Source organism: Aspergillus stella-maris (assembly GCF_047715825.1).
Source record: "Aspergillus stella-maris strain CBS 113639 unplaced genomic scaffold BDV14scaffold_138, whole genome shotgun sequence".
Classification (NCBI taxonomy): domain Eukaryota; kingdom Fungi; phylum Ascomycota; class Eurotiomycetes; order Eurotiales; family Aspergillaceae; genus Aspergillus; species Aspergillus stella-maris.
In genome coordinates, this window is record NW_027396932.1 from 1 (window position 1) to 22,554 (window position 22,554).

At 51.4% G+C, this 22,554-nt stretch overlaps 7 protein-coding genes across 7 annotated transcripts; 5 read left to right on the forward strand and 2 right to left on the reverse strand.

The window, feature by feature from the left end:
* The first annotated feature begins 182 nt into the window (after window positions 1–182).
* Window positions 183–6,913, forward strand: BDV14DRAFT_186173 (proteasome activator BLM10). The gene is made up of 4 exons (XM_073770769.1): window positions 183–467; window positions 539–1,060; window positions 1,119–6,522; window positions 6,586–6,913. Exons 2-4 carry the CDS (start codon window positions 630–632, stop codon window positions 6,646–6,648), a joined length of 5,898 nt encoding a protein of 1,965 aa, XP_073621684.1. The 5' UTR covers window positions 183–467; window positions 539–629; the 3' UTR covers window positions 6,649–6,913.
* A 1,341-nt stretch (window positions 6,914–8,254) lies between these two features.
* BDV14DRAFT_28450 (uncharacterized protein) lies at window positions 8,255–10,143 on the reverse strand. The gene has a single exon (XM_073776446.1). It carries the CDS (start codon window positions 9,723–9,725, stop codon window positions 8,514–8,516), a length of 1,212 nt encoding a protein of 403 aa, XP_073621685.1. The 5' UTR covers window positions 9,726–10,143; the 3' UTR covers window positions 8,255–8,513.
* BDV14DRAFT_28449 (uncharacterized protein) lies at window positions 10,144–12,121 on the reverse strand. Its single transcript, XM_073776445.1, has one exon. The coding sequence runs from the start codon at window positions 11,979–11,981 to the stop codon at window positions 10,563–10,565; it is 1,419 nt and encodes a 472-aa protein (XP_073621686.1). The 5' UTR covers window positions 11,982–12,121; the 3' UTR covers window positions 10,144–10,562.
* Window positions 12,122–12,284: 163 nt separating this feature from the next.
* BDV14DRAFT_186175 (DEAD/DEAH box helicase) lies at window positions 12,285–14,589 on the forward strand. Its single transcript, XM_073770770.1, has one exon. It carries the CDS (start codon window positions 12,429–12,431, stop codon window positions 14,328–14,330), a length of 1,902 nt encoding a protein of 633 aa, XP_073621687.1. The 5' UTR covers window positions 12,285–12,428; the 3' UTR covers window positions 14,331–14,589.
* Window positions 14,590–15,141: 552 nt separating this feature from the next.
* BDV14DRAFT_28455 (putative DNA polymerase iota) lies at window positions 15,142–17,311 on the forward strand. The gene is made up of 2 exons (XM_073776447.1): window positions 15,142–15,318; window positions 15,442–17,311. The coding sequence occupies exons 1-2, from the start codon at window positions 15,271–15,273 to the stop codon at window positions 17,170–17,172; spliced, it is 1,779 nt and encodes a 592-aa protein (XP_073621688.1). The 5' UTR covers window positions 15,142–15,270; the 3' UTR covers window positions 17,173–17,311.
* Window positions 17,312–17,396: 85 nt separating this feature from the next.
* On the forward strand, window positions 17,397–20,895 carry admB (ADAM family of metalloprotease ADM-B). The gene is made up of 2 exons (XM_073770771.1): window positions 17,397–17,997; window positions 18,065–20,895. Exons 1-2 carry the CDS (start codon window positions 17,928–17,930, stop codon window positions 20,530–20,532), a joined length of 2,538 nt encoding a protein of 845 aa, XP_073621689.1. The 5' UTR covers window positions 17,397–17,927; the 3' UTR covers window positions 20,533–20,895.
* A 685-nt stretch (window positions 20,896–21,580) lies between these two features.
* On the forward strand, window positions 21,581–21,886 carry BDV14DRAFT_206357 (uncharacterized protein; the record flags this gene model as incomplete). The annotated part of the gene is made up of 1 exon (XM_073774902.1): window positions 21,581–21,886. One exon carries the CDS (start codon window positions 21,581–21,583, stop codon window positions 21,884–21,886), a length of 306 nt encoding a protein of 101 aa, XP_073621690.1.
* Between the last annotated feature and the right edge of the window lie 668 nt (window positions 21,887–22,554).

Sequence of the window (22,554 nt, forward strand, 5' to 3'; positions counted from 1 at the left end):
TGCATGTTTTGGTTGTTTAAAGAACCTTGAATTTTCAACCATGGTAAGAGGTGGCCCGCTCGCTTACATGGCCCGCTCGCTTACCGAATACGTTACGTAGGAGAGTGCATTATGTCATCCGCAGCCTGACACCGCAGAGCCGAGACTCATCAAGATGCTCTCTCGCTATCGTCAACTGTCGTGCGTGAGCTCCTTCTATCCTCGAATTTCTTCGCTGCGGACTCTGTCGACAAGAGGCAGCTTTAATTTATCCCGTCTCTACTAATCGGGAGATCTTCATTCACAAGCTGTTTCTTTGCGCTTGGTAACTAGACACTGCTGTTTCTTCTTCCCGACCGCTCTGTTTGCTACTGCTAGACTTGGCCTATTGTTGGAGCTCGCCAATGCGAATAAAGGCTTACAGCAGGTTCCTGTTGGCCATCGATTTGACCAGCCTAGTATCTGGATAAAAAGCTTTATGAGTTAATGTACAGTATTTTCCGTTGTATTGTGCCCTAGGCAGCCCGCGTTCATAGCTGACATCAGTGTGTTATGGTAGAGCTTTCCAGCATCATCCACTCACTCACCCACCCGCATCCTCCTCACCTCTACACCCACGTTCATACAACCGTCCCCCGAGCAGCACAATTATGGACAATCCAACCCTCAAGACGATCCCGACGTCGGAGAATTTCCACAATGCACAAATGATCTCACGAGCTACCTCCCCCGGTGCCGAACCGGACGGCATCAACGGAGACGGCGAACCAAAAGCTCGAGTCCGACCCCGTACATACCCTTACTTCAAATATATGCCATACGAACTCGAAGACGATGCACAGAGAGAACAATATTTCAACGATATACTCACGCAGCTGTACATTGCGGTAGAATCGGGGGATTTCAATCCTGGTGCGGTGCACTGGACTCGGGAGCTGAGAGCATGGCTGTCGCTCAAGTTTGACCCGACTCGTTCGGAGCGGATCAAGCTTGTTAAGCTGTACTATGAACTTTCGCTTGCTCCGGGGATTGATCCAAATGTGGCTGAGCGGTTCTCGAGCATGTTCATGTACCTTACAAAGTGAGTGGCTCGGAGTCGGGTTCGGCGAAGAATATGCGATATGCTAACACTGCTATAGGCGCAAGCATTATTTGAGACCCATCAAGGACCTGACCTTAGATTGGAAGCCACTGTACAGAGAGATCAAAGCTTTCGTCTTACCCACAGAATCCGGCCTGGTGCACTCATCAAACTTGAAGCGGAATATCAAGACCTTGACGAAACTGTGCGCATTCATTCAGCTGTATATTGACCCCTGTGAACTCCCGACTATGCTAGAAGAGTTCCTTCCGCATTACAGTACCTCCTTCTCAGAAGGCGCATTTGTTGTGGTTGGTTTGATCAACCTGCTCGTTCCTACAACTCCACCACCCCAATCGCGGGAGGATCTGTTGCCGCAACATTACATGCCGACATACTTCCATCTTTGGTCTCTGGTTAGTCGGTCAAAGACCTTTGACCAGACTTTCCTTGACTTCCTTTCTCGCACGGCGCGGGACACATTGCCCGCTGGCCATATCCCGTTCTCCGAGTATGGAATCTTCACCAAAGAGCAATCCTCCCTGATTTTCACAGCGACTCTGAGACTGCTAGAAATTCCAGTCGGACAGTCTACCTCTCCTTATAGTGCTCTTGTGGATATCTCCTCGGGACTGGGAATAATGCTTGACCGAGACGCTCGGAAGCATCCCGTAGCCCACCACATAGCGAGATGGATTGTCATGTCTCTATCACCGGCATGTCTCGACAAAGAGGACTCTATATTGACGCAGCTAGAAGGGTTGATTCAGGCAGTGGAGACATTCTTCCACCCTTCCAACTCGGGTAGCTGGACCAAGACCCTCTCGCAATTGGTGTACTACCTTACAGACTTCTTCGTCATGCGTTGGAACAGGGAACAGAGTGGTGAGATGGAAGTACCACAGGAGAGGAGATTAACAGAGCCTTTGAAGCGCCGCTTCGTGCTTTGCATGCGCGATGTGATTTTCATGGGTATCTATGCCAAGAGTTCCACTGCTATGAGCTTCTCCCTGTCAACTTTGCAGGGCCTAGCGTTCTTGGAGCCGCATCTTATTCTTCCGGGAGCGCTGCAGAGAATCTACCCATCTTTGCAGGGTCTTGTTGAGGTTCACCGCACCACTTCGTCACTGCGAGCCCTGCAGATTCTTGCTCGGATTATCGCAAGGACCAAGGGATACCGGTGCCATCTCACCACTCTTCTTGGCATGGCGCTACCTGGAATCGATGCCAATGATCTCGAGAAGTCTCTTCATACCTTGACGTTCATCCAGGCTGCGTGCTACAACATCCCGATGGCCGACTTGACCAAGGGCAGAGAGGAAATCAACTGCGATATGATCGCGATGCAGTGGATTCCAGGAGAGATGGAACGGATGGAGCAAGAGGGTGTTGATGTACAACTGAACTACGACACGGAACTCAGCGACGAGAACGAAGAGCTGATCCTCCGCTCTTCAACGTGTGGATTCGGTGACTTCATCATCTCCTTCCTCGGTCGAGTATTCACGCTCCTCGAGAATCTTCCAGATGTCTCAAGGGTGCGCAACGGATCGCCCGAGGAGAATATCGTAAACACTCTTCCAGCCACCTTTATGCCCCTGCTTTCCTCGTTGGCACCCGACTACTACGACATCGCGTTAGCCAAGATTGTCGACTTTGTGTCAAACCATGTCATCCATCAAGCTCGCGATGCCATGGCATTTATCTGCAACGCTGTCTGCAAGGTTAACCCTGAGAAGGCCCTGAAGCGTTTCATCCCTGTCTTGACGCAGGCTATCCGTACAGAGATTGACGACAACGGTGCAGGCTCGACCCGTACGACGGGTACAGATGTGCTTCCGCGTGACCGCGGTCTGGTATGGAATGTCAGTATGCTCAGCATGTGCGTTGTCCACGTTGGAGATGCTGTTCTGGCGCACAAGAAGGAGCTGTTCGACATTGCCGTCTACATGCAACAGAAGTGCCGGGGAATCCCGACCGTGCACGTCTCCAACTTTATTCACCACCTCCTTCTCAACCTGACTGGAACGTACACATCGGACTACTCTCTCTACGAGCCAGATGTTGTCGCCAAGGGCATCCAGCCAGAACACTGGAACTACCGGCCAGACCCGCACAATCTGACCGTGAACTGGCACGTACCCAAACGAGCAGAGATCGAGTTTGCTTCCGAGCTATTCCAGAACCAGGCGGGGTCTGCTCTCAAGCAACTCGAGGCTTTGACCAACGAAGATTCAAATGTCAGGCGTGACGGTATCGGCAAGGAATGGTCTGATGAAGTCATTCGGAACTTGGTTCTGCTGCGACTTATCATCTCTGGTGTCTCCGTACTCTTTGATGGCAAGGCTGCGTCCAAGACGAAGGATAGCGGAACCAATGGAGTATCGGACAAGACCGATGATCTGGAAATGACGGATGCCACCAACGGTGCTGACGAGGACGAGGACTCGCAACTCGACAACTCGGATGATGCCACTGTTCGGCCTACATTCAACTACCCTACTGGCTACCCTCTAGAAGAGAATGACCCTATTCATGTTTCACTCCATGAGCTTCGAGAGAAAGCAGGCTGGACACTCCACAAGGTGCACAAGTATCTGACTGAGAAGCAAGAAGACGATGTACCATGCTTCAGCGCTCTGTACTCCGCCTACAAATGCTGGTTCATCGATGTTGGTATTGAGCGGTCCGCCCATGTCTTGGACCGCGTTACTCGCCTCCTCATTGCCGATATCCATCCGTACAAGATGAGCGGTATCCGCAAGGATTACCCTCGCCCATTGCTTATCCGAAGAGCAAACATGTACCACTTGCAGCGCTTGAGGCACAATGCGGCTCCACGTTGCCGTTCCAAGCTGGACGAAATCTTGCTTTTGGACATTGCAGAGTCATGTGTATCTGCGTACACGGAGACCCGCCGTAATGCTCAAACTGCTGGAGAGTCGGCATTGAAGGCCGTTTGGGGTTCTCGTCTTCTGGTCATTCCACCTCTTCTTAGGGCTCTTCAAAATGGTATCAAGGATAATGACTACGCTCGAATCAAGGGCGCACTCTTCTCTTTGTTGCTAAGCAGCGTTGCGAAAACCATTGGACGCCATTGGAAATATGCTCCTACGTTGGTCCGTGCGTTCTTCGATGCAAATGCGGTCGACCGCCCGTCGGTGCAACGTATATGCTCTAGCGTGGTGTATCAGATCATGGACTACGGTCGCCCAGGGGATCGAATGGCCATTCTAGACAAGGAGCTTATCGACTCCATTGCCCCGGTTTCGCAAGATGTTGAAGACCAAATTGCTCAGAAACGCAAGACGCTCACAACCAAGCGAGCCCTCATCGAGAAGAAGAAGAAGGCGCTTGCCGAGGAACTGGTTAACCTTGCTCGAGTGTCCCACTGGAAGGTTGCTAGTCGAGCAGCGACTATTGTGATCTCCATGGGTCTCAGGTTCGACTACATCGCCAGCGAAAACCTCGTAGAGCTTGTCACTCAGGGTTCCATCGACGATCACCCGGGTCTGCGTGGCATGTACTCTCAAGGACTGACGGCGTTGTTCACAATGATTGATGTCCGAGCAATCTGTAATCACGACTACAAGAGCTATATCCTCGGCAACCAAAACTTCCCTGCTAAGATCAAGGTGGCTACCAAGCGATTTGAGAAGGGATGGACGGAGCAATTCCTAGCCGACTTTGCCAATCCTGAAACCGAATACTATATTGACCACGATTTCCCGGGATGGCTTGTCTGGTCGGACCACATGCCTGGATACAGGCCTAATGTTGAACGTGATATTGAGTACGATGGCGTGGAATGGGAAATTCGCTCACACATGGGCAAGCTTTTCAACAGAGCGTGGTTCAAGAAATTCTTTGCGTATCTAAAGCAAGAGCCTCGCGACCCCTCGTCTGACAAGTTCCGCATGTCCTATGCGATGCTACTTCTGTATGCTTTCGAGTTGATGCTCCGTGATGGTCTTACCGCTGCGACGTTTGAAGACATCAAGGAGGAGATCGAGGCAGTCTACGAAGACGGCAGTGACAAGCACCAGCACCGTGCTACTGCAGAGATTCTTGGTGCGCTGGTCAGCTCTGTTACAGACACCAGCCTCGAGAAGCGGACAATGGTCTGGGAGTATGCCTTCCCTATCGTCCAGAAGATCTTCATTGATGGCTTGACGCCGGAGAACTCTGGATACTGGACGACTTTCCTCCACATGATCCTTCAGTGCCGTGATCCACGTCGTGTCTGGCCGTTGGTCGACTGGCTGGCGAGCTTCCGCTTGGATATGTCCACGAACGCCGCCTTCAAGGAGAGCTCGAAGATCAACCTGCTACATCAATCGATCATTGATGCGGGCTGGCATTTCCGTCTTGAGAAGCCGATTGTTCAAGACTACCTTGCTCACCTTGACCATCCGTACAAGGGTGTTCGCGAGGCAATGGGTCAGACCCTTGCGACAATCTTCCGAACACGCTACCACGAGTCTTACCCAGACATCAAAAGCTTGCTCGGGGCTCAAGAGTCTGCGTCCTCGGTTGGTACATACCCATACGAGCCGAACGCAGACTTTACCAAGATGATTACCGACATCTTTACACAAATCGAAAAGTGGCGCCATGAGAGGACGCCTGGACAGCAAACACCTTCCTCCTACACCTCAGGAAGCAAGACTGTTCTCCTCTGGCTCGACTCCACCCTCTCCTCTCACGAGTGCACACAACTAGCCCCCTTCTTCGCAGAGGTTTTCACCGGCCAACTACTCCACATGATGGACGTGAAGGAAGACCCCGAACTCCAATCCCTAGCCTACCACGTTTTCCGCCACCTCCCCAACGTCCCCTACCCCGCCGAGCAAAACTCCGAGTTCATCAAGACCCTCATCCGCATCGGCCAGACCTCCCCCTCTTGGCACCAGCGCCTGCGCATCATGATCAACATCCAAATCATCTACTTCCGCCGCCTCTTCCTCCTTTCCCCCTCTGACCGCGACAAGCTCTTCGAGTGTGTGGCTAGCATGCTCGAAGACCCACAGCATGAAGTCCGCGCCGGCGCATCGGCAACACTATCCGGTATGGTCCGATGCTCGCCTGAATTCCTTCGCAGGGAGATAGTATCGCGTCTCAAGCAACGCTTCGCAAAGGTCCTTATTGAGAATCCCTTACCCAAGAGGCCGAAGATGCTCCGGGCCGCCAGTGGATTATCAACGCCTACGTCTTCCGGCGCGGGAACTCCCACGCCAGAGCACACCCGCCTGATTATCTCGCGGCATGGTGCGGTCCTTGGTTTGGGAGCGCTTATCCAGGCATTCCCGTATAGTAGCCCGCCGCCAACGTGGATTCCCGATGCTTTGACGACACTGAGTGTTCGCGCGGCAAACGACCCTGGTATCGTGGGGTCCAGCGTCAAGTCGATTATTAGTGAATTTAAGAAGACGAGGCAGGATACGTGGCATATTGATGCGAAGGTATGTCGTTATTTCTTATCACTTTTGATAACCGTGGAACTGAGCTAATTGTTTTTGTTGCAGGCTTTCACACCGGATCAATTGGAGGATCTTTCTGGTGTGCTGTGGAAGAGTTACTTTGCTTAGAGGATCAAGACTGGTTGAAGAAAGATGAGAGCAAAGTGGTATTTACAGAACAGACCGCCCGGCTCTTCCCGCCTTCCATCTGCGTTTACCGATGCCGATGCCGGTGCCCATTTCAACCCCGGATTCTGGCTCGGCCGTCCCCGTTTGTATAGTAAGTCGATGAATTATGGCCGTTGGTTTCTTTGGTACATTCAGCCTTGGCCTTGTCGCATACATTAGGACTTAGTACCTAGTACCTACCTAGTAATAAATACATCATTTCCAATCTTAATTTTTCGTGTCGTCCAACGTAGTTACCTAGGTAATGCTATTGGTCATGTGAATCTACGGTAAGCGGTACCATATAGATGAACTTACATGAAAAGAACGATAAAACGGGAGGTTGATCGTTCCTTCCTAGGTAAGTTAGGTACTCTGGGTGACCGGAACCTTTCTATTTAGGAAAGCACGACGGAATTCCATTCAGAGTAGGGAAGGAACGACCGCGGTCTCCGTTCATCGCTCCTTCCTTCTAATGAAGAGTTTTGTATATGGATTAGGAAGGAGCGTTTGGCTGATAGGTTGGTAGGTAGGTGGGTAGGTAGGTGCCAGAGGCAAAATGTCCCATATGGTCCGGTCGTCAATCGGCATTCCGGGTACGGCAGTTAGCTATGGTCCCCGCTTGCGTACCTACTACCTCCAGGAAAGAATAAGTACTGAGTCGAGGTACGCGGCGGCGTAGGTAGCAAGGCAGGTATACATGCAGGTATGGTAGGTGCAGGTAGGTAGTCATTGGCCCGATCAGGTTAGGTTAGGTTAGGTTAGGTACATCATTCGTTTGCTGCCTAGTAGGTGCTAGATGCTAGGCGCTGTTGCTACCTACTATTCCGGATGTACTATGTTTTTATGGGTACCTGGCAAGCGATCTTTTAGGTATTCCCAGAGGATTCAGGGCGAGAGTGGTGGGGTGCGGCATTAGAGAAGGTGGGTATTTGGGTAAGTAGGTAGATATATTTGGATACCTATTCTATGTATAGATAGGTAGGTAGGTAGACTTTAGAGTCATGTGCACTGCGGGATTCGTTGTACATTACGTAGATGAGGTCAGGGTCAGGATCAAGTTCGAGTTGAAGTAAGGTTGTATAATCACATGCAGCGCCAGCGAGACATGCATGGCTGCATGCACATATGTACGTATGTATGTATGTATGTGTTACACGTCAATGACCTCAGCCAGAATCTGGTATGGTAGGATTCGTATTCGCGGCATTGCACCAAATTTGGCCAGGGTATAAAGTATAGATTCTTTGATAAACCGGGTGTTGTACCAGACAACATAGCCAGCCCATAATGTAGAGTAAACGGCATATAACATAAAGTCCAGAATTCTTAAATAATCATAATAGCAATGGTATAAAGCCGGTCAAGAATATCAATATCAATATCGGAAATTCATAAAAATAGAAATAAACGAGTGATTAGAATAGATATAAATATATATATATGAAACGAAAGGATGGACTGCAGCGCTAAAGGCCAAAAGCGTGAAGCGAAGTAGCCCGTAAGATGGATCTACAAATAGGAATAGATAATATAGTCTGGCCACGCATGTGTATGTATGTGGTGTGCAGAGTAAGGTAGATGTTAAGTGTGCTGTTCTCCGTACTGTAGCCAAGTTGGAGTCCAAGTTGGAGTCTCAACGAAAAAGGTAAAGTAAGGTATAGCGATGGAAGAAGAAGGTATGAATGCCACGCTTCTATGATGATGATGTTGTTGATGATGACGATAGTAATGCATAATTCGTAAGCGGCAATGTGACACGATGCAGATGAGATGCAGATGAGATGCAGATGCAATGTAGGTAGATGAGAAGACCCGCCGGCTATTTAAAGAGGCGGGTGATGGTCATACCCATAGTCCAAGTCAGACTGAGTCTGGCGCTGGGGCTCAAGCGAAATAGCGGTGTTGGTGTCGGTGTTGGATTCTGACATGTCACGGGGCACGGGCATCGCTAGTGACAGGGCCGGGGGCCGTTGTATTTGCGACGGCTTGGCTGGGGTTGACGCGGGTGTGTCGGGCCCGGAAGGGTTGGGTTCTGATTCTGAAGGTGTAGATGTTGATGTTGATGCTGAAAGTTGCGATGCGGGTGAATCGGTTGTGCTGGCGCTTCCGATTTCGTTCAAAGGGCCGAGTGTCCATCTCCACTCGCGGCGGCGCTTAAGTCGGCCTTGTCGTGGTGTTTGGGGTGTTCGTGTATAAGGATCTTCTAAGCCTTCCATGCGAGCGATTGCGCGGACTTGTCGCTCGTTGCTGCGATACTTTCGCTTCTTTTTCTTCTTGTCGCCGGTTGGTTCCGAAGTGCTGCGCTCGTCGTCGTCGGAAGGTGTAGTATCCGACGAGACGAGGCTAGTTGTAGAATAATCCGATTCCTCGTCGGAGCTTGTTTCGCAAGATCCAGTTTCCTCATCGGAGACGATATCCGAGTGTCGCGCGGTGTATTTGACCGTCGTGATTTCCTCCTCGAGCGGGTTCCGGTAACTGACTTGCTTCTTGGTGGGGAAATACACCCGGCGCGAAGAAGACCCATTTGGTCCGTTCGCAGCGACAATACTCGGTCGCCGCTTGTTCGAATCCAGACATGAATTTCGAAGAATACTTTTCACACCGAGTGGTTGCTGATAGGGATTGCTGGAGGCATATGGCGACGCCGGTTTCGAGAAGCGGCTATTTGAGGACCTGGACGGAGAAGCAGTAGCCGAAGACGGGTATGCGACCTCGTACGCATTCTTAAAGGTGTTTCGAACAGTAGGCGATGCGGTAGAACCAGCAGCCAGCGACAGCGACAGGCCCGTTGTCGAGCTGCCAAAAGTCATAGGCAGCGACGAAGTCTGGAGGGTGAGTTTCGGCCGCGAGAGCGCGGGGGTCCGGCTCGGCGCATTTGACGATAAGCCGCAGGCCATACTGGAGTGAGAATGCGAGGCCGCCGGGTGCGGATTTTGTGAAGGAAGAGCGGGAGACATGACCGAGAGCTTGTCAGAGGTGTCAGGCTTGGAGAAGGGAAGATGCGAGGCCGGAGGGGGCATTTGGGTTGCGAGCATGGCGGAGGCGGCGCAGGCGGACAAACGCTGGGACTGGACGGCCGCAGCGAACAGGGATGGACAATATTGAGCGGTGATAAGGTGCGAGGAACAAAGAAGAAGAGCTGACGCAGGGAAGTCACAGAGGCAGGATTGGCGCCGCAGCGAGAAGAGGAGAGAGGTGCGATGGCAGTGCGCCCCGCATGCGAGCGCTTAGAAGAGAGTCCAGAGTGGCTGGGAGAGACACTTGTTATAACACCCCGAATTCCCAACAGATCTGACTCAAGCAGTGGCGGAAAATTGAGCAGCGAAAAAAGCGATCGAGAAAAAGCAGGGTTAAGGTCGGGTCGAGGTCGGGTCGAGAGTCGGTCTGGAGTTGTGATCGGGAGTTGGCTCTGGCTTTATTATGGCGCTCTCAGGTTTCCCGATTTAGCCTGGATGACGCCGCTGCGGAGTCGACGCGAATGCGAGTATAAATATAAATAAATACCAAATAACAACTCCAGGCAGATTCATTCCTCTCCAGTGATCTGTTCACATTTGCCTCTCAGTCTCAGTCTCCCAATCCCCAGCTGAAGCAGAGCAGAGACAGAGGATCCTCAGACGATCGCAAAGCCAAAAAGTGGCAGATCTAAATTTAGAAGTCTAGACTCGCTCCACTGTCGCCTCCCGTTAGATTGCTATACCACGGCCTGTTAAGAACTATCATGTCTTTAAAAGTGAGACACTCATTTCAGATCTTGATCTTATAGATTATTATTCCTGTTCGTCATGAAAAATATGCAATGACCCGTTCCTGGTGGATCGGCTCCCGTCTGGCAGCGGCTCGTATACTCTCGTATAGCTATACTTGCAGTGTTAAGCCTTATAGTCGGGCGGCGCTTGCTTCTCTGGAGGAACCTCTGGGACTTGGTCTCCCGTGGCCTCTTTATAACCTGGCAGTTCCCCTTCCTTGATCTCGTCATCCTGAGCCGCCGCAGGACCAGGAGCCGGCCCAGGCACCGGCTCGCTCGATATTTCCGGCCCTGGCAATATCCGCACAGGCTGCGACGATCCCATCTTGAAATCTTCGCCCGCGACAACACCCTGCACTTCCCATATCAACTCATGCGAGCGAACAATATTGTAGGTAAGAAGATCATGATGCAGACCCCGTTCAGGAATCCGGATGCCCAAGCCCTCGCCGAAATTGATTGTATGTCCACCAGCAGACTTGGACTCTGACGCAGCCGTCGGCGTCACAGAGATGCTGAGGTCCTGGCGAAAGAATGCATATGCTCCAGTTGGCAGTAGATTCACTTCAGCAGAGGATCTGTCAAACCCGTGTCTCTCCGCCTGTAGGGCAGTCCTCGGCTTAATCCTCAGACTAAAGCTCTTGATCACAACGTCTTGCGGGATATCAAAGAGCTCCTCACTCGTCAGATTTGTCTCCGGAATTGGATCAATCCTCATTGTCACAGGAACAATATTCGGATTATCCACCTGCAGGAAACTCGGCAGCCCCATCGTCACATTCAGCGTCAACCTTGGCACTTTCGAAGATCCAAACATCTGCCTCGTCTTCTGCCCAAAACTCAGCTTCGCATCCCCATACCCCGGGCTCAGCCTGTACGCCTGAATAACAGTCCTCTTGACACAAGGCCGTATCCCGAAATCCCTCACAGGCAATCCGGCGTAAACATTCCTCAGCGGAAACGGCGCAACAGCAACATGCACAGAGGGCTTCCCTTCCTTCAAAAGCTGGATCTTCGCTTCCACATAATACTCCGTAAACCCGTGCCCCCGTTTCCCCGTAAACCAATTGTCGCCTTCCCAGTAGAACGTCCCCGGCGGCGGAAACACCTCCTCTCCCGCTCCCCCTCCCGCAGCAGCAGGTGAATAAAAGTACTTCCGCTGCCACTTATCGCGCACATCCCCAACAACCTCCGGAATCCTCAAACTAAACCGCCACGACTCGCCCTGTCCACCAGCAGGAATATGGATCGGCGCACCAGCAGCAAGAACCTGCGCCTGGTCGCGTTGGTCCTCGGGACTCATAGCGCTCAACGCATTAAATGAGCTGCGATAAGTATGCGTATTTTGGCCCCGTCGGATTTGGAGCTTTGTCTTTGTGCGTCCATGCAAAGAGACTGTGACGCGGGCTTCTGGGGCGACGCCCTGCGCTGTGCGTGTTATGAGGCCTGTTATTGTGTCGCCCGGTTTGTGGGCGAGGCCCGTGACGGGGTGTTCTAGGAATATGGAAAGGTGGGGGGATGAACTGGCTGGTGTTTGGGGCATTTTGGATGTTTCACTTCACTTGTTGGTGTTGTTGTTGTGTTGCACTGCATTTTTATAAGGCTGTGTTGGTGGTGCTAGCACAGCCTCCGCCCGCCGAAGCTTCACATGGGGGCGAAAGACACTCGGCCAGTGGGATTCGGGTACAGTACTCACTAACTCATAATATGTCGTCACAGGGGTATAACCTGCCTTCCATCCTTCCAAGGCTTAATCCAGCATAAGTAATGTCATCAAAACTAAGTCAGCAGACAAGCCTCACCTGCATACAACAGACTATACAAAGTAGTATACAGGTCACATGACCAGCCATCTCGCAAAGCTTGGCAGGAGGAAATCTCTGCCTGTCAACAAAGCCTCTTCCACCACCCAACAAAGACAAGATGAACTGAAAGAAGCCTGTTACTTTTACAACAGACATAAAATATCCCTCCTTGGCCTTTCCACGTTATGTTTCGTGGGATTGGAATTGGATTTAAGGGTAGCAACATCATTCACTTTAGACAACTCTTCACTCCACGGGTAACACAGCTGTCTACAGGTAGACGCTTTTTGGCACGACCTACTTCTTCTACTTCTTTACTTTCTTTACCTTCAACTTCCCTCTCTCAACCCAGCTTTATCAGATCTTTCAAGTCATCTGCTACCATGCAACTCCCTGTCAGCACCGAAGGCCTCCAGCCCTTCGCCTCCATGGCTGGAAAACTCGAGCCCAAGCTTCTGAAAGCTCTCGAGGTCCTCAACTTTGAGCACATGACGCCAGTGCAACAGCGCGTTTTGAACGAACTGCCCGACTGGCGCAGCGATTGCCTCGTGCAAGCCAAGACGGGAACTGGAAAGACGCTGGCTTTCTTGCTTCCTACCCTGCACTGCCTGATTCAAGGACAGGCACCGCCTAGAGGTCAAGTTGCTGTCTTGATCATCACGCCGACGAGAGAGCTCGCACAGCAGATTGCCAAGTCTTGCGACCAGCTTACGTCTCAATTGGATACGCCGCTCGAGTGCCATACTGCTGTTGGTGGTACGGCGAGGGCGGCTGCGCATGCCCGATTCATGAAGGGGAACCCGTCGGTTCTTGTTGCTACTCCGGGACGGTTGAAGGATTACCTTTCTGAGGAAGAAACTGCCAGGAAGCTTTCTGGTATTCAAACTTTGATCCTCGATGAAGCTGATACCATGCTTGAAGCTGGCTTCCTTGCTGATGTCCAGCACATCCTGAGCCTCATCCCGCCAAAGAGTACCGGCTGGCAAGGAATGTGCTTCTCAGCTACTCTCCCGCCCAAGGTCAAGGATGTTGTCAATGTTGTCCTCAAGCCAGGCTACAACAGCATCTCAACAATCGAGGCCAACGAAGCTCCCACCCACGAGCGCGTCCCCCAATACCACGTCATCATCCCCTCTGTAACCGAAACATTCACAACACTAACCACCCTCCTCAACACCGAAATCAAATCCAACTCCAAGAAAATCATCGTCTTCGGCGTCACAGCACGAATGGTCAACCTCTTCGCAGACGCCTTCTCAAAGGGCCTAACCACCCTCCCCGTCTTTGAAATCCACTCCCGCCTCAGCCAAAGCGCACGCACAAAGACGACTGAAGCATTCAAGGAAGCCGACTCAGGCATCCTCTTCGCCTCAGACGTCATCGGGCGCGGAATGGACTTCCCCAACGTCGACCTCGTAATCCAAGTTGGTCTCCCCTCCAACGGCGAGCAGTACGTCCACCGCGTCGGCCGCACAGCCCGCGCAGGCAACGATGGCCGCGCCGTGATTCTCCTTTCTCAAGCTGAATCGTTCTTCCTACGCGCAAACAAGCACCTCCCCATCAAACCGCACCCAGAGACAGAGTCCATCCTATCTGCTTCCCCCGCTGAATCCGAGAAAGTCGAGAACGCCATGCACGCCGTCTCCGAGGAAACGAAGCAAAGAGCTTACTCTTCATACATCGGCTTCTTCGCTGGCTCAGGCATAATGAAGCAGCTTGGTCTCGATAAACCTGGTCTTGTTAGACTCGCTAATGATCTTGCTATTAAGGGCATGGCTTGTCCTGAGCCCCCGGCTATGGATAAGAAGGTTGTCGGCAAGATGGGTCTTAAGGGCGTCCCGGGGTTCAATTATGCTAGTCCGCAGGAGTTGAGGGCGAATGCGAAGCCACGTGGACCGCCTAGGAATAAGCCTGGAAAGGGAAATGGAGGGTCGAACGCTGCGTCTCAGGGTAAGTCCCGTGATGCGTTGAGTCCTGGTGCTGGTGGGGAGCGGAAGGATCGGGTTAGGAAGACTGGTGGTGGTGGACGTGGTGGGCAGGGAGGACGTGGACGTGGTCGTGGTGGTGCTCGTGGTGGGAGACAGTGATTTGGAGACAAAGATATAACTTCCCTCAGAGACTGGTGAGCAGGTGCTATATTGGGACAGGAACAACGCCGTTTTGCGTCGCTGGTCGTCTTCTGGCGTGGGTTTCCTTGGATACTTTACCTTACCTATTGATTTTTTATTCGTGTTGGGAATTGTATAGATTATATTATGTATAGATAATGCTATTTTTCTTATCTCTAAAGGTAAAAAGCAGCATATTTTACGTTCTCATTTTAGAACAATCAGTCTGTACTTCGCTGGTCACGGTCTAAGCCCTAATATGTAGTTGAAAAAGAAGGCTGGGGCCTGTCAAAAAAAAGATGGACAAGGACATTCAGAGATTAGTCCTGAACAGAAGTAAAAGACCGTGATCAGTCTGATAAGAGTGGCTAGCTCAGGTCCTAGAAGATTGCAGGATCTACCTAGAGAGAACTAGGTAGCTTCTGTCACCCTTCTCACCATGCAGGTCATTGTAGACCGTCTTGTCAGGTGACCTCCAAGCCTTCCACTTTGCCCGACGTCCCACGGCTGGACCGGACCACTACTGCCAGTCCCTTTTATCACTTCGGTAATGGACCACAGAACATAACATTATTCTCGCAGTGTTGGATTGTTACTTATCGAGACATCCTTCTCATTGACCACTTGATGACTCTCACGCATTGTCCCGCAAATTACTAATACCTACCTTACCTTTTGCCCACTGCACTGTCTTGTCTTCCTGTTATCCACCCACACGCCATCCGGAGTTTATTTTATACTCGTTCACATTTTTATAGTTTTGATTTCATCGCGTGCTCGTTGAGTATTCTGCATCGCGAGCGCGAGAATCTCGTTACGCAGAAGCAGAAGCAGAAGCAGGTACAGAGTACAGAGTACAGTATCTGAACCTAACGAGGTACACCACGGCATGGCCAGGGGAGCCTAAGGCACCGATGGCATGGCACCCCCACCACAACGAGACGACAAGCGCATCATAATCCACTTTGTAAGTTTACTCTCCTACAAGTTCAAGCTCCAACCACAGCTGTCGCCGGATTGGGCGCCTCTCGATATCCCCGGCCCGGCCATCTGTGCGTGGAATATCCATAGTAACCTAACACACCCCTAGGACTACGACTGCTTCTACGCCTCCGTCTTCGAAAATGCCCAGCCCATCCTAAGAACATTACCTCTAGCAGTGCAGCAAAAGCAAATCGTCGTAACATGCAACTATGAGGCTCGTCGGCGCGGTCTGCGTAAATTGCAACTTATCAAGGAGGCGAAGGAGATTTGTCCTGATGTTGTGATTGTTCTGGGGGAGGATTTGAGTAGGTTTCGGGATGTTTCGAAGGAGCTTTATTCTTTTTTGAGGGGGGTTGTGAGTGGGTGGGATAAAGATGGGGAAGAGGGGGTGGTTAGGGTGGAGAGGTTGGGTTTTGATGAGGTTTTTGTGGATGTTACGGGGATTGTTGATTTCAATGTTGAGCTGTTGAATGCTAATTCTGATGGATTAGGGAGGAAGGGGTTCTTTCGTCTGAGTAGGGAGGATCCGACCCGGGGGTTTGAGTTTGATCCTGCGGTTGTTTGTGGGTATGGGTATCCTGAGGGGGCTTTGGGTGGTTCAGAGAGTCATGTCTCTAACTTAGGCTCTGAATCTGGACTTGAGCTTCGACTTCGTCTTGCGTCTCATCTTGCGGGGTATCTCAGGGCGCAACTTGAAGAGAAGAAGGGGTATACTGCTACGGCAGGGATATCGACGTCGAAACTACTCGCAAAGGTAGTAGGCAGCGCTCACAAGCCGAATAACCAGACAACATTACTGCCGCCTTATGGGACACCGAATGCCTCTGATGACAGCACCAGCAACGTGCTGGCCTTCCTTGACCCGCGAGAAGTGCGAGCAATACCCGGTCTCGGCTCGAAACTATCGCGCAGAATCACATCATTTATTGCATCACGCGATCCGTCACTAGCTGAGGATAAAGTTACGATTCGTGATGTCCGCTTATTTCCGGAGATGGGCCCGTCTCTTCTGGAAAAGATACTTGGGGGCTCTGGAGCTCCGAGAGATATTGGGGTGAAAGTATGGGGGCTTCTCCATGGTGTCGATAGCACCCCTGTCGCTGAAGCGCGGGATACACCTACGCAAATCAGCATTGAGAACTCCTATGGGCACTTGGACAACTTTGATTCCGTGCGGAAGGAGATGGGTATCCTTGCTATCAGCCTTATCCGCCGGATGAGGACCGATTTGACAGAGAGCTATAGCGACGCCAAAGGTCCAGATAGCAGCGCTGCCAGTGAAAAGCCAAGATTGCGATGGCTAGCTCGACCGCGGACGCTCCGTGTATCGACTGTTCCGCGTGCCCTCCCAGGCACAGACGCAACACAGCTGCGCGGCCATGGCCGCAATCGGATATCCACGTCGGCACCACTTCCGCAGTATATCTTCAACCTTGAAGAATTTGTCGATGCCCTAGCGAAGAAACTAGTCCGGGAGTCGACGACTTCAATGTTCCGCAAACTCCATCCGCAAAGAAGCGGCTGGAACCTGCGCGTCCTCAATCTGGCCGTCACGAATATGACCGAAGTAGCTGGTACGGGGAGTGGGAAGAACAATAGCGGGCGGGACATTAGTACGATGTTCCAGAAGCAGGAAGCTGCAGTTCCTGAACCAGTGCCGTCACCGTCAGGGAAGTATAATCCACCATCGACGATTCTCTCACCAGAGGAAGCCTCATGGGACTCTGAAAGCGACGGTGAAGAAAATATGCCCTGTGTACCCTGCTCCATCTGCGGAGCCTCGATACCCCAATTTGCGCTTGTTGCACACAAAGTATACCATTCTAGCGAGGAGTAAATGTGAGTGGTTGATTTTGGTTAGGACTGCAGTATGGTGTAGCGAGTCAGCGGAAGCGCTGGTGGGAGTAAGCATAACACTATAAATACATTGTTTTGGTGTTTCTGTAAGCGCCGTCGCAATGGCCAACCGGTCTTGGCATTTCCAGGGTCAGGGACTGGCTGACTGCGGGATAAACTGCCACGCACTGTTTTCTTTGTCTTGTTTTTTTTTCACTTGGATCATTTCTGCCCCTCTTCCCATTCTCTTCATCTTCAACATATCCTCATCCTCATCATTCAGAGTAGCTGTCTAAGTGCCCATGTGTATTGGGTAACCTCGCCACGCCAAGCCCTGCGCCTCAATCTGGAGCACAGCCCCAGCCCCGTATCTCCGCTGATACTCCGAGCGTGCCGCCTGCGATCGCCTCTCATTGTCATTCCCCAATCTCTCCTTCTCCCCCTTCCCTCCACGCATAAGGCTGAGTCCGAGTCGGAACCTGCCGGGAGAGTCATCGCCTTGTCAGGGTGCGCAAGTCCATCGTTTGATTTGCATCGGAGCGCGCAGTCGAGTCGTTCCACTCTTTGTTTCGCTCGTTCGTTCGTTGTTGCCTACGACTTTGTCTTGGTATTGGAGTACGATGAAGTGATTGATTAAGCGCCGTCGCTTGATCTTTATCGATTCGCCACTTTTTATCATATTTTTATTCAGTCGTCAATCGCTTCGTTTCGTTGTTTGATTTCGATTGTTCTATCTTACCAGCCAGAGCGTCAGCCATGAGGCTCCTTAACCCGGTCCTCCCGCTGGTCGTGGGTGTTCTTTCGCTCTTCACAAGTGGCGTAACAGGTGAGTTTCCCTTGGCTTGATCATAACTTCAGGGATTGATGCTCATCATCTATTCTTTCCCTTTCAGCCCGATCACAAGCACCGAATGCAATCCGACGCGTTTCCTCCCTCGACAAGCCGACGATCAAAGCACCCTCGAGAACGACGAATCGCGTCGACCACCTATCACATTTTGATATCACATTCACGATACGTGATAAAGAGCAGCGCGTGAAACTTGAGCTGGAGCCGAACCATGAGATTCTTGCCGACGACGCTTACGTGCAGTATCTAGGTGAGGACGGCAAGGTGCATACCGAGGAGCCGATCAAGCGGGATAGACACAAGGTGTTCAAGGGACGGGCTCTTGTTGGAAAGGGAAAAGTGCAGGGGTCATGGGAGCCAGCGGGGTGGACGAGAATATACGTCAAGGAGGATGGACCGCGGCCGTTGTTCGAGGGAGTGTTCAATATCCGTGGCGACAATCACCATATTCTGCTGCACTCATCGTATTTGTCGAAGAAGAGGCCTCAGGATGTGGATATCCCGAGGCAGGACGAGGAGTATATGGTGTTTTATCGGGACTCGGATACGCTAAGGCCAGCCGATTATTCGACACATACGGATCTCAAACGGTCTTTGCCTGATGAGTTGGACGTTGAGCCTCGTTGGGCTACTGGGTCGACGTGTAATGCTGATAATCTTGGGTTCAACTCTGATCCCAACCATCCTGTTCTCAACTCCTTCACTGAGAAAGACTCGAGCAGGTGGGCGTCTATGCCGATTGCGGACCTGTTCGGTTTTGGCTTGAGTAAACGTCAGGATGATATTGGTACTGTTTCTGGAAATGGAGGTGGTGTCAATTTAGAATCGACTATTGGCGATACCAGTGGATGTCCCAGCACGATGCGGGTTGCGCTTATCGGGATTGCGACTGATTGTTCCTTCTGGGAGAAGTATGACGGTCGGGACGATGTTCAAGAAACCGTGGTGAGCATGGTTAACAGCGCTTCAAACGTCTTTGAAGACTCTTTCAATATTTCTCTTGGGTTGCGGAACCTGACGATCACCGATAAGACATGTACTGATAACCCTTCATCCGCTGCTCAATGGAACACGCCATGTACGCAGGGCAACATTACCTCGCGGCTGGATCTCTTTTCCGAATGGCGAGGACAGCAATCAGACACAAACGCCTACTGGACCCTGATGACCGACTGCAACACCGGATCAGAAGTCGGACTTGCGTGGTTGGGACAGCTGTGCAACAACGAGATCACAGACAACGGCGGAAGCTCGGTCAGTGGTGCCAATGTTGTTGTTTCTACTGGCGCGGCGGGATGGCAAATCTTTGCCCACGAGTCTGGCCACACTTTTGGAGCTGTCCATGATTGTACGTCGCAGACATGCAGCCAGAACCTGCAGGACTCGTCGAATTGCTGTCCGCTTAGCACATCTACCTGTGATGCAGGTGGAGATTACATCATGAACCCAAGTACTGGTCAGGATATCACCAAGTTTTCTCAGTGTACGATTGGAAATATCTGTGCGGCACTGGGTCGAAACAGCGTGAAATCAAACTGTTTGTCCGACAATCGCGGCATTGAGACATTTACCGGCGCGCAATGTGGTAACGGGATTGTCGAGTCCGGCGAAGACTGCGATTGCGGTGGAGAAGAAAGCTGCGGAGACAACCAGTGCTGCGACCCCAGCACCTGCAAATATAAAGACGGTGCAACCTGCGACGACGCCAATGACGGCTGCTGCATTTCATGTCAGTTCGCGTCCGCCGACTACATTTGCCGTCCCAGCACCGGCGAATGCGATCTGGAGGAGAAATGTACTGGCAACTCCAGCACATGCCCTACCGACTCCTGGTTAGACGATGGTGACGACTGTGGTGACAGCGGGTCCGGTCTTCAGTGCGCCAGTGGCCAATGTACAAGCCGTGACGCCCAATGCGAGAGCTATATGGGCTCAGTAACAGGTAGCAACAACACACGCTCGTGCGACCAGGACCAATTCCCCGTCTGCCAGATGTGGTGCCGCGACGAGACCTCTTCCTCCTTCATGACAACCCAATGCGTAGGAAACAGCCAAAACTACCTCGACGGAACCCCCTGCAATAACGGCGGGCGCTGCAAAAACGGCACCTGCCAGGGCTCCAAATCATGGATCGAAGCACACAAGAATATCATCATCCCCGTCGTCGCAGGCGTGGGAGGCCTCATTGTCATCGCAATCCTCATCAGCTGCCTCCGCCGCTGCAGAAAATCCCGATACACCATGAAGCCCGTTCCACCGGCCCCAACAAGCTACGCCGCCTGGCCGCGCGGCCCACCACCGCCTCAACAGACACAAATGCGTCGATTAACTCGCTCTCCAGGACCAGGATACGGACAGGTTCCGCCTGGCCCTCCACCTCAGGGTCCCTACCCCAGTCCGTACGGCCCATACCCTGGCCCTGGTGCGCCGCGCGGTCCAATTCCCGCTCCGTACCCTGGGCACCCGGATGGGCCGCCGCCTGGATACACGCCGACGCCGCGGTATGCGTAGTCAGTGTGAGTTGGGTTATATAAAAGGGTTGGATATTCGGGATCTTGGCTATATATCTTGCATTTATCTTATTATAATCGTTGGGGTTTGTCTCTCATCTTCTCATCTTCCCATCTTGTCTGTGTTTAGCGTTGATACTGGATTTTGGATTAGTATAATGTAAATCCCAATGGGCCGAGAGTCATTGGGTACCGCTTTCTATTGTATTGCATTTCTGGATATGCATGCTGTTCTTAGAGTGGTCTTCTTTTTGGGTATATAGTAATGGAATCCTTGACCAAGGTTATACTCTACTTCCTATATCTCAAGTCTAAACCCGTCGCGCCGGGATCCTTTATACCTACGTGCCTACTCAATAGGAGCCCTTTCTCCTCCTACCCCGACTACTTCGTATGATTTCTTTGAATACAAACGATCCAGTTCACGACCAGCCTTTCAACCTCCCACCTTCTCTAACCCGCTCCCTGCCGTACCTTCGTACGCCGCACCTTGCTACAGCGGTGCAGAGACAGAGAGATACTTTATCAGGCCAACTCTCCGCATTCTAGTCTGGGTAGACTAAGGCCACTTACAGCGTAGTCTGAGGGCCTGTGAACTAGGCATAAATAAGTATATGAGTTACGTGGTTGAGCAAGTCCAGGCTAGTTAACCTGAATAGGTAAATAAGGGGGTATACCTATGGTTCCATGCAAAGTTGTAAATCTGACTAAACAGAATCTCGTGGCTCTGATTTGCTTGTTACGCGACTGGGTAATCATATCAATACCATTCTAGATATCTCCATGGACACCTTTACTATATTCTTATTAAGATATATATCTCTGCCTCAGGCTGCCAATGGGGTCAGTCGGGGTCTTATGGTTTCATCCATATCGCTCAGCAACGACTTGGTCTTTCTTACATTAAGCCACATGGTATTTCCTACCTTAAGCAAGCTCTCTTTCATTGAACAAAGATAAGTCGAATTGGGCCAGTGCATAATTGCCCTGTCTATCAGTGCGAGGGAGTATGGAAGTGTGAAGGGGTGTGGAGCAAAGATCTCCATCCCATGAAGGTGCCCACCTACATCGCTTTCGCGGAGGCCCTAATGACGTTGGAGTGTCGGGATTGGCACGTCGAGGATAGCTACACAATGCACTGGGCAGATAAGGTGTCGGGCCTTGAAGAGCATGATGCGAAGATATCCGGAAACATTGCGCCAGAGTCCCAGCGCTGGTGGGATTTTGATATGGGACGCTTAGATCGTGCTACACCTGGTGTCAATATACGACGAGAACTAACAGTCTGGCTACTGGAGAAGGGGAGACTCCCGGGTTATACTCCAGGTCCTAAAAACAAGGGTTATATCTGGTGATTGAGGTGGTCTGTCGGAATGAGGGAGTCTTTGCAACTATTTTGATCGGATTTTCTTGTCTTGGATGGACGATGGGCCTTCCTCTTGTAGTTCTTGTGTTAATTTACCTGTTTTGTTGTTGAAAACCATTTTGTCACCTCTGCTTGTGTAACATTGCTTTGGCCAATAGTAAGTTTTGTTGTAGAGAAAGTCTTAAGTACTATTTGCGCTCCTCCCGCCCATTCGTAGGCTTACCTCTAAGACACTCATTTCTGCTTTTTCCCGACTCACAACTCTTTAGTCTGGTAGATGAGACACCGAAACAATGGAGCTGAGCTTTTGCATTTCCACAAAGTTCCATTTCCTTGTGACTTAAATGCCTCTGTTTCGCCTGCCCCTGACTTCCCCATTCCTTGCTTTCCCTCTACACCATCTTCCTCTCGTGCAGCACCCCCCACATCTCCAAGCAACCTCGTGTCACGATATCACTCTCTGAAGCTCTATCTCCTTTTTCCCGTGGCACCCAGTCAGCCCTAAAATCTAGCGCTCGCCCTCACCCGGACCGTCTCACCATGGCGATTGCTCTTGGCCAAGCGACCGGCATAGCCCGACTAGCTATAGAAAAGCTCGCATCCTCAGCAGGCTTTGAAGATATCAGCTTCGCGATAACTGGTCAGATGGCCACGATC

Bases quoted from the DNA above. Each gene is read 5' to 3' on its own strand.
- BDV14DRAFT_186173 (XM_073770769.1), top strand. From the start codon at position 630: ATGGACAATCCAACCCTCAAGACGATCCCGACGTCGGAGAATTTCCAC. The intron at 1,061-1,118 runs GTGAGTGGCTCG...ACACTGCTATAG, and splicing joins ATGTTCATGTACCTTACAAA to GCGCAAGCATTATTTGAGAC. The intron at 6,523-6,585 runs GTATGTCGTTAT...TTTTTGTTGCAG, and splicing joins CGTGGCATATTGATGCGAAG to GCTTTCACACCGGATCAATT.
- BDV14DRAFT_28450 (XM_073776446.1), bottom strand. From the start codon at position 9,725: ATGCTCGCAACCCAAATGCCCCCTCCGGCCTCGCATCTTCCCTTCTCC.
- BDV14DRAFT_28449 (XM_073776445.1), bottom strand. From the start codon at position 11,981: ATGCCCCAAACACCAGCCAGTTCATCCCCCCACCTTTCCATATTCCTA.
- BDV14DRAFT_186175 (XM_073770770.1), top strand. From the start codon at position 12,429: ATGTTTCGTGGGATTGGAATTGGATTTAAGGGTAGCAACATCATTCAC.
- BDV14DRAFT_28455 (XM_073776447.1), top strand. From the start codon at position 15,271: ATGGCACCCCCACCACAACGAGACGACAAGCGCATCATAATCCACTTT. The intron at 15,319-15,441 runs GTAAGTTTACTC...ACACACCCCTAG, and splicing joins AGCGCATCATAATCCACTTT to GACTACGACTGCTTCTACGC.
- admB (XM_073770771.1), top strand. From the start codon at position 17,928: ATGAGGCTCCTTAACCCGGTCCTCCCGCTGGTCGTGGGTGTTCTTTCG. The intron at 17,998-18,064 runs GTGAGTTTCCCT...TTTCCCTTTCAG, and splicing joins CTTCACAAGTGGCGTAACAG to CCCGATCACAAGCACCGAAT.